We start from the raw sequence: 10,117 nt of genomic DNA, 5'->3' as shown, positions 1-10,117 counted from the left end.
AAAACAAAAGCCATTTACCCGCCGCCGGTGACACAGCAATGTTGCCCACGCATGAGAAAGAATGTGCCTGTTATTACACGATTTTCCCGCACAGTCCATGATAATGCAGTTCCTTGATCATCATTTATTGTCATGCCGAGTCACACGATCTGACTTCCCCTGCACCTTTCGCAGCAAAATTCCTTTATTTGGGGATTTGGAAGTAATATTACGGTTTTATGTTATTTTGGGTGCAAGGCTGATAACTGTGGTTTAACTCGAGAACACACTGAAAAGAACGCTTCATTGCCCTTGAATGAAACATGCTTTTAAAAAGGCAACAAATTTGGACACTAAATTAACAATCTTTCGAGATTTATCTTTTCTGACATGAAACCGGCTGAAAAAAAAAATAAAAATGAGAGACAAAACGAGCAGATTCAGGATTCTTTGTTGGGGGCGGTTCCAGAAATTTTACGAGGAGGGGGTACTACGTGTAGTTGTCACCGTTGGTCAAGTCATTTACATGGAATTTATTTGTTTTGTCCTTCACCGTATACTTAAAATGAAATCCCTATTAAATTTATCTTTTGAAAAGGAGCTTCAAACGTCCACGTCGGCCACTAAAAATGGCAATGGGGGCATCCAGGGTGTGTATTTTTTTCTCAGGGGACATCAAAAGCAAATGAACAGGCGGTTGTGTATATTTCGACATTTCAAGGGGGGAGTCTGCACATCCCCAGTTCGCATCCACCTCCCCTTCCCGTGCTACATGTCAACAACCTCCGCGGGGACAGACAGGGCAACTACGAATAGGACAAGAACAGACGGGACAAATAACTATAGGCCTATGAGCCTCTTTTATTTACACCTCAATCACACCTGACAATTTCCTCCAGGTAGCCACTATAATGTGGTACCCACAAAGCCTCTGCTAAGCGCTACCGTAGATAGCCTCCCACTACCATCGCGCCTCCTAGTTTGGACCCTCCCGTAAGGCATCCTCCAGGCTACAAGTACTCTTCCCCAGGGTACTCCACACCCCTAAGAACTGAAACTAATCCCTAGTTCCCTCTACGGTATCCCACCGTGGGACCACTCAATTACGTACAAAGGCCCACGCTCGAATCCACGCAGCATAACCTCCTATTACCTAGCACGGCCTGGATTCAGCACGCCATCCCCGAACGAGAACCAAACACCGACTACTACACCGTAACTGGCTGGCCGCGCGCGCGCGCGAGCCCTCTTTTATTCCCAAATAGCGCCCTCTGTAGCTGAACATGGGTAAGTCCCACGCTCACGCTGCCTGATAATGTAATGTACATGTACAACAAAATAATCATTTGCGTCACAATGTTGTAACATTTAACTGGAAGAAAAAGATCTCAATTTTCCCTGTACAATAATGCTCACACGTAGCTCACGTAACATCAAATATTTTGGGGTACTGACATAGTTTCTCAGTGATAGGTAACAGACCATTTGCATTGAATAGGGGCACGAATACACAATGAAAACGGTAGCGGGTTAGCCTCAGCGACCATCCTGCAACCTATACTCTTCAATGATATTCCGAGCACAGCTTTTCAGGGTAGAGTCGACCATTTCATTTTTTTGTTACAAGTGATTTCCTTTTATGGTACTTTTCCTCCAAAAATGGAAACTTAGCCACTGATCCATTTCATGGCTTCTGCTGGTCTTAATTGCATGCTGTAGGAAAAAAGTTTTGACAATGACCTTATAATCCCCATCTGTTAGTTAACAGCTAAGAAGGGGAAAAGGGCAGGGTTTATATCAACTTGATGTCTCCCCCTCCCCGGCCTGACCTATGACCCTGTAACATTCTACCCTGCGCTCCATTAGCCAGGCTAAGAAACGCTCACGAGTGGCGTGTACCGAGTACCTAAGTACTGTGCATGAAATTTACATTCAGTTGGTTTCAGTCCTAGTTAGAAATCAATAAAGCAAAAAACTTCCATGACTTGTTAGTGGTCCTTGTTAGTTGCTCAAGAATGAAGTACATTCAGATGGCTATAGTAGCATTTTGCGTTGATGAGTTGACTGAGATTGTACTGGATATTTTGCATTTACAAAGAACTAGACACCTGCTCATATACGTGAGCGAATGCATGTGATCTCCTTCACGCCTGTAACTTCCAGACAAATCCTTGTGTCATTCCATTATTCTCTAACCTGCAGCTCTCTGACAAGTCCACCGTGAAAATGTTCACAAGGCAGTCTCTGACTGGGTGGTCTCGGAGGAATATCCGCCCGGGGTCACCAATCAGGACCTCCGTACCCCTATCAGCCAGACACCTCAGCCAATCAGTGACTGTATCTGTGAAGTCTTTATCATAAAACATGTCTCCCAGGAGCACAACATCCCAATGGTCAGCCAAGCGGCCAATCAAGTTCCTGGAGGTGGTTGTCATGGCAACACTATTCATCTCGGCATTGAGTTTAACGGCCTGTATTGCAACTGAAAAATAAAAAAATTAATCAATCAAGCAATCATCAATGTAATTGCACCATTCACTTACATGTACAATGTATATGCTTCAGGTCTGTACACATTCTGTTGTAAATTTGGACTACACATTAGCATCAATTGGTGCTGTATCCGATATCCCCCCCCCTGGTCTCACAGACAGGTCCAGGGTTGTCACTAGCCAGGGGGTGGAGATATCACACCTTCTTCCCTTTTGTGTTAATGCATGTACATAGTTCCTGTCTGTTGGCAACGGAGGTTATTGCCCCTTGTGTTACACACTGTCTACATCTATCTGCCTTGAGCACCTGAGCACCTCCATCTAATTCAAGTCTGGTTGAGCAACTCCCATAAGGTTGAAAAGTGTAATCTACGAATCTGGATTGAAGTCTCCACCTTTGTCAATGTCATTGGCAAGGACTGACTTGGCCCCAACCAATGCCGCAGCAATAGCACTAGCCCCACAGCCACTTCCGACATCCAGGACACTCTTTCCACTGACAACACCCGGATTATCCAAAAGATACCTACAAGTAGACCCAAAAAAAAAATAAATAAAAATTACAAATTGAGTGGAAGGAACTCAATATACTATCTTGCAGACCATTGCAAGTCCCTACACAAGACGGGTCTGGTTATGATGAAGCAGTTTGTTGTGGTTCATGTGACTTGGCTTGAGACTGAGCTGGAAGTGATGGACTCTATGGGTGGGGGATCCACCATTTACGAAGGGAGTGGGGCGGTGCTTCAAATTAAGGGGAACCCAAACATATCAGTGGGACACTAGGACATGAGGGTAAAAGAAGAAAAAAACAAAAAAAAATTAGAAGATAACCAATTGGTAAATGGGACGGGGGTATCCTCCTTCACATTAGCTATTTACAGCTACAACACTGGGTGAATGTTGGATGAGCAGGTTATGCTCCAATGACATCTCCAGGCAAGAAAAGCAAGCACCTTGTGAGCGCCTGTCCCCCTGGCCAATAGAATGCCCAGAAGGGTTCGTCAATTCCGCAATGCGCAAGGATACTTGAGCTTTGCTCAGAGGGGGCACTCCACAGGCGACAGCTGGACGTCATCAAGCGCAGTGCGACCTCCGGGGTCAGATGGTTGCGAGTGACTACCGTGTTGTCCAAGATGAACTGCTTGATTGTGGAGATTTCTTCCCCTCTGATCGCCCCATTCTGTGTACACTGCAGTCTTGTCAGGCTTGTGGGGTTGCTATGGTAACAGCTTTTCCTTCTTCTGTGTTTATGACCACTCATCCTGGGGTCTGATCCCAACATTACAGGATGCAAGAAATTTGAGTTGCCATGACAACTGCGTGCTCTGCAAGGAAACTGTAAATGTGCTCCTTGTCTTGCAAGGCTAAACTCGTGCAAACATTTGAAAAGGCTGCTTCCTATCACTCTGATAAACATCGTTCTTTGACCAGGGATTGTGCTGTCTCGACTGGTTAAGGGTCAGATGTACATGTATAGTTTAGTCGAGTCTCACATAAGTCCACCGAAGGTCTACCAACAATGACCAAATTTCAGGAACTTTGTATCTGCTGACATTTGTGGCATAAACAAAATACACATCGACCGGTAAGCCCGCCCTCTAGGCACAATATGCGCGCAACATTAACAAGAGACCAGGAAGCTTCAGTAAACTTCCGGAAACGTAACGAGCTCGATCTGGCGATACCATTAGTATTTATAGGGGAAATTAAACTTCAGATTTGAGGGTTTCGTGTAGTACTGAAAATACTGATCGAATAAAAATGCATACAGTTTTAAAAGTAAGCATAAGTGTAGATGGGTGGTGTTATATATGTTATAACTAAAGATCGAAATGAAGTTGGATAAATGCAGAACATAAAGTAGGTTTTCTGACAGCTACACCCCTGTAGAGTTAGTTTGCTCCATGGACAACCCAGTTGTTCGTGAAGCGGAAGTCGATAGGACTCGGAGTAAAACTTGTGAAATATGTAAAGAAATCGAATAATCCATCGGAACTAAAATCTTTCGCGATGCATTCAGTTTTGTCTTAATAATTTTAATTGGCATTTGTGAATCGGAGAACGATCTGCTGGCGGCAATGGATAAGAACGAGTACGTGAAGCGGTGGTTGTGGCATGCGTTCAATGGATTAGACTGTGATGGGACGGTTGATCCACAGCAACTTAAGGTAGGCCTGGGGTTACAGGAAATGACGGGGTTGGGGGTTGGGGAGGAAGTTAATATCGGTATCAGTTACCGCAAATATTGAGAATCATGGAGCTGATAATCCATTGGGACGGTTTTCATTACCACGATCTTGGCAATCCTTACCATACCCCCCTTAGGACACCTCTACTAAGTCTATGTAGTATGTTAGGCATAGGATGTGTTCGTCTCACTTTGACTTCTAATTTAAAGAACTTGGAGTCTAAGGTTCTTAAAGGTTCTCCGCTATTCCAGACCATTGTTGTATTAAATAAAGCTGTATTGAATAAAGAAACAAGTCCTTTTTTCGTTTATTTCCATCGGTTCAGCTGATTTTGATGATATTTTAGCAAGTTTGTTGTGCCCCCCACTAAATACTTCCCCTATCGAAAACTCTGAATGAATGATGTAATGCATCAAGTGATGCAATGACGTCACATAAAGAATCTGATCTTCAACGTAGCGGCCACTGACCTGGCGTTACCTGTAGACTGACTGAATTATTGCCCAGGTATCTTGCCAAAAAAATCCTTGAAATTTGGCCCTGGCAAGCAACAATGCTGACGAGATGTGTCATTGTAGGATGCAGTCACCAAAAGATGGTGTATGCCTGCACAGACCCAGCATTATGGACAGCAGAAGTATGCTTGACCAGGGCATCCTGGGATGGGCTGTCCTCGACGAGTGTCATCTGCACTGACCATTTCGTAGCTGATGACTATGAGAAAATGTTCCATAAAGAGTTTGGAATACTGAAAGCACCTTGGCTGAAAAATACAGCAATTCCAAGCAGAGCTGTTAAACTCTTCCTCTGAAAAATTGGCTTACAAATCGCTCTTGGAAACTTCAGAATCTGCCATTCCTGACTCATGTCTACTGCACATGATATGAAGAAAGGTGAACGTTGTACAAGTTGCATGGAGATGCATGGCAAGGTTGTTCTTTACGGGATGTCATGATCAACATCCCGGCATTCAGTGTGAGGGGATTTTATAGGGTGGGGCACTGGATCAAAAATTCTTTATTTTCAATGGCTAATATTACCAATAGTTTGACTCCTCTGATAAAATTTCTGTCTTTTTCTTATCTCCACAATGTTTATAGTCACAATAACAATGTTTTATATTAAGTAGCTGAGAACCTTTGAATTGCAGATGTACATGTATCAATCCAAAAGTTACTTTTGCAACCTTCTTGACAATATAAACACTAAGCAGAGAGGTCTTTTGTGAGAATACGTGTACTTTTCTTTCTGATTGTCATCAGGTATCAGCATAAAATGTTGGTTTTATTTTATTCAGGTTGATATGCGTTAGATAGGCATACATGCACAGCAGTTGATCTGCGCAGTCGGTCAGTAATGATGGAAGAATTGACAGATTGTGCCGATAGATTGACTGATGGCGCAGATCAGCAGGCTGTGCCTAACACAAAACAGTGTATATCAGGTACATGTAATGCGGCTTGAGCCACGAAATTAATGAGATCAGGATCCGCCACATTTCACAGTCTTCAGTCATGTCGTTTCGCGTAGTGTTGGTACTTGTTTATTTCTTCCCTTTCCATTGTTGACTTTGACTCCATTGTCTTTAGCCACTTTCATGTGGCTTAGAGTTTTGATCTGCTTGGAACAAGGAGGCCCTTTATTCTGCCCATTGTGGAAGTCACCTGACAAACTAGATATGCGGCATCACTTAGTAATCTGGTCTTTTTTTCACCGAACCAACAAAGTCACGCATGCCATGTGTGTATTCATGTATTTCACCATGAATATTGTGTGAGTTTAGTGATGACTATTAAGAAAAACAGACATGAATTGTCTTCATGTTGACAATGTGCACAATCAGAGGATGGAACTACATACATGTAGGTATACACAAAAACTGCTTGGATCTCATCCACTTCTAGTCAGAGAAATATGGAAGGGCTGCGTAGCACCGTGATCAGAATATTGACAAGAATATAATATATAATCAGTGCTCTGAAATATGTAATTGCCGGGCTTTCGGTAACTGAGTACCTTCTTCAAGGCAAGCAGATTCAGTTCTAGTCAGGTGTTTATCAAGGTTGTCGGTGCCAGCTCGTATCCGAGCACTGGAGTCATCGTCATTCATTGCCCTATCTCATGGATGGTCCTCCTCCAGGCTTTCCTGTTCCTGGCAGTCTGTTCTCATAAAGTTGGTTAGGTATCCAGGTTAGATGAAACATGATTGAAGCCATGTGAAGAGTATTGCCCACTTTGCCCAATGCCTACTGGTACCTGTCCTGCTGAAACATTAGGTTAGGCTGGGTAGGGTCGGGTGTCTCTTAGGCTTCTCTGGGAAGTGACTGCATGTGCTAGCCATGGGACTTTCATAGCCATAGCCATAACGTGGGATGCAGTCCTTTGGCTACAATGCAGTGCACATGGTTTGAATCTATTTATTACGTGTAATTCTTCATTTAACCAGGGTCAAGCCTTATTAGTTATAAACTGTTCTCCCCAGAGACCTTTGGGAGAATACTGTGAAAAAATGTTCGTTTTCTAGAGGAGGGAAGAAAATTCCCTGCAAATATTCTACGGAAAACCGATGAACTCCACCCAGAGAATCAGGTAGGGACTGAAGAACACAATTTATATTATATGTTGGCCTGGATTAGATTCAAACCCAGGCTGCAGAGGTCGCAGGCGAGGAAAGCGCCACTATACCAACTTGATTCCCCCAAGGCAAGGAAAGTACCATTCAACACGATCTACATGTAATAAAATGCCAGAGGTTTGTGGTAACACTGTGTAAAATCGCATTTACATGTAGGAGTGCCTGGGCTTCTGAAAAGAACCAGTATGACTCAACATTTTGGCTATACCTATTGGCACCATTCCTCTCTGCTCCCTTTTCAAGACTAACATAATTCACTGCCCTTCTACCAATCCCGCTGCTTCTGAGTGCCACAAATCGTCATTCAACATTTAAAATTGCATCCTCATCGTGCAACACTGCTCTCGTTTCTTCCACAAGAAACCCCTCTACAAGTTGATCTCTTGGCCATGAGAGTACACTCTCTGAAATGTTGAGTACACAGGTGCTTTTCAGAACCCCCTTCACTCCCAAGAGAGATTTCACTCCGTGCTCCTGTATAAACCTTTGTTACATTGCTACATGTGTGTAGATGTACATGTACATTTATATCCACCGTGCAGACCTTCAAATCATGATCTTGTGATCTTGACCTCTCTGCAGGTGTCTTTGTGGACGTTGTTCTTGTGTAAATTTTTTATTGCTTCCAAACACTTGAGGATCTTTTTTGCAATGCCAATTCTTTACCAGGGACACAATGACAAATAACATGTTGAAAAGAGGGACTTTGTTGACGTAGCTATGGTACGTGTATGTATTACAAATCAAATCATGCAGCACTGTTGAGGTTGTAGTTATTGGCCTTGTGTGGCTTTTATTGTACATGTTAACATCTGTATCAAATAGTGTGACATGTTGCTGGGAGTTGTCACACTTATGAAGTGCAATGCTTCCTTTTAACCTAGAGATAACATTCCATTGGGCCAATACACCACAGGGTGCAGACCACTAATTCAAGTGAGAACTTTTGACCAGCTCATTAGCTTTAAAAGTGCCCCCCCACAGTATCTTTTGAAAAAGGAGATTGTTTGGCCCCCAAAATGGTGAGATTGTGTAAATCGTTGCCAGGATCAACTCCCTGGGTCCTTGAGCTTTCATATGAGAGCGGAAGGGCTAAAACTACGGTTGAAAAATGGTCCTAAGTGCTTGAAAAAGGTGAGGGTTGCCACTTGAAAAATGGCTGCAATCAGACTTTGGAAAAATCACTTTTTGGGGGGTGATTTTGTATTGTGGGAATAATTAAAAATGTAATTGGTTAACCCACAAAAAATTGAAAAGAAATTGAAAGATAAGTGACCAGACAAGAATTTCATTTGTGTTTCAGAAATCTCAGGGATGTTTGCGTGCATGCTATTGGGCCCTGAACGGTGCTGATTTTACACTGTTTTCAATGGGGCTAGAATTAGTGGACTGGACCCACAGGTTTGCACTGGTTAACAGGTGCATGGTATCTGTGGACTATGCAGGTGTTCATGCTGAATATACATGAACATTGTACATGTATAGTACATGTAGGTTCCAGTGGTGTTCAAGGGTTAGCTCACTCTCCGAAAGGTACGTGTACAGGTACATTGGGACAAAATGCAGACCACCATACATGTACTGTACTTGTAGTTCTCCAAGTTCTAAATTCTGTCTCAGTAGGACTGATAATATTGAAGTATGAAACAGAGAAGGACTGTGGTCTGGTGATATCTGGAAATTGACAGAGAATGTGGAGTACATGTATGTTTTTTTTCTCATGACAATTGGAAGCAGTTTTAAAACATTATTTTGCAGACAGCTTTTTTTTTATCAAGATGTTGCTGTACTGCTGTCTACGATGAAACAGAGAATGTGGAGTACATGTATGTTTTTTTCTCATGACAATTGGAAGCAGTTTTAAAACATTATTTCGCAGACAGCTTTTTTTGTCAAGATGTTGCTGTACTGCTGTCTACGATGAAACAGAGAATGTGGAATACATGTATGTTTTTTTCTCATGACAGTTGGAAGCAGTTTTAAAACATTATTTCGCAGACAGCTTTTTTTTTTATCAAGATGTTGCTGTACTGCTGTCTACGATGAAACATTCTAGTAGGTAACTCCCACCAAGCTGCTTCCAAAGGTTGGAGAACAACTGGACTATATGCAAATAGGTTTCCCAAAGGCTCATCCCTATCTTTTTTATGGAGCTTCAATTTTATGCACAATGGTCCCCCAATTCGATGCTAATTCTCAACTTATTGTATACCATTAGTCCTTCAAGGCTTCCTTGTTTTTACCCTATAAACACATCAAATTGTCCAATGAGGCCAAGGTTTATACTACTTGATTTCCAACAACAGTGGATTTTGAAACTGCACAGTTGCATGTTTAGTATGCGTAACCTTTAAATTTATTTTTGACATTTGATACAGCTTTGTCCACGTGCAGATGAACATGTAGCCTTCATACATGTACTAATTTTTTTCCTGTTGTAGTTGACTTACTACATTCCTAGTCCATTTGGATGATCATTACTAACCCAGTTTCCTGTAGTTTTTCCTGTTCCCTGTTCAAGCCACAGTTCCATCACGGTCGCAGCACACATTTCTTTCCTTTTCCCAACCAGGAAGTTGTAGGGTGTCATTGATGAGGTCACAAAGGACTTGAATGCAGCAAGTCAGGGGTGAGCTGATGACCTCCTGTCCAAAGCCTGAATTTGACCTACATGTACATGTACAAATCCAGTAATTTTTCTCTTGGGCACAAAAATGTTCCGGGGTGAAATTCACAGCTGCAGAGCACCCCTTTGGAATGAACAGCAAGAATGACTCCCATAAAGAGAAAAATTCAAATGTACCCATTTCCTGCATGTC

At 42.6% G+C, this 10,117-nt stretch overlaps 2 protein-coding genes across 2 annotated transcripts in view; one reads left to right on the top strand and one right to left on the bottom strand.

The window, feature by feature from the left end:
• Nucleotides 1-820: 820 nt before the first annotated feature.
• LOC110976570 (electron transfer flavoprotein beta subunit lysine methyltransferase-like) lies at nucleotides 821-4,081 on the bottom strand. The gene is made up of 3 exons (XM_022229948.2): nucleotides 3,428-4,081; nucleotides 2,867-2,997; nucleotides 821-2,461 (listed from the first exon to the last, which is right to left on the bottom strand). Exons 1-3 carry the CDS (start codon nucleotides 3,889-3,891, stop codon nucleotides 2,124-2,126), a joined length of 933 nt encoding a protein of 310 aa, XP_022085640.2. The 5' UTR covers nucleotides 3,892-4,081; the 3' UTR covers nucleotides 821-2,123.
• A 55-nt stretch (nucleotides 4,082-4,136) lies between these two features.
• Nucleotides 4,137-10,117, top strand: part of LOC110976569 (uncharacterized) — a 31,568-nt gene continuing 25,587 nt past the window's right edge. The window contains exon 1 of the mRNA XM_022229947.2: nucleotides 4,137-4,642. Within this exon, the coding sequence (XP_022085639.1) occupies nucleotides 4,553-4,642 (90 nt within the window). The 5' untranslated portion in view covers nucleotides 4,137-4,552. The remainder of the gene's footprint in view (nucleotides 4,643-10,117) is intronic.

This window comes from Acanthaster planci, linkage group LG09 (genome assembly GCF_054643075.1).
Source record: "Acanthaster planci isolate LZ-2023a linkage group LG09, COTS_SCS, whole genome shotgun sequence".
Taxonomy (NCBI): domain Eukaryota; kingdom Metazoa; phylum Echinodermata; class Asteroidea; order Valvatida; family Acanthasteridae; genus Acanthaster; species Acanthaster planci.
Note: the sequence above shows the minus strand (reverse complement) of the source record. Positions and strands in the feature narration are given on the sequence as shown.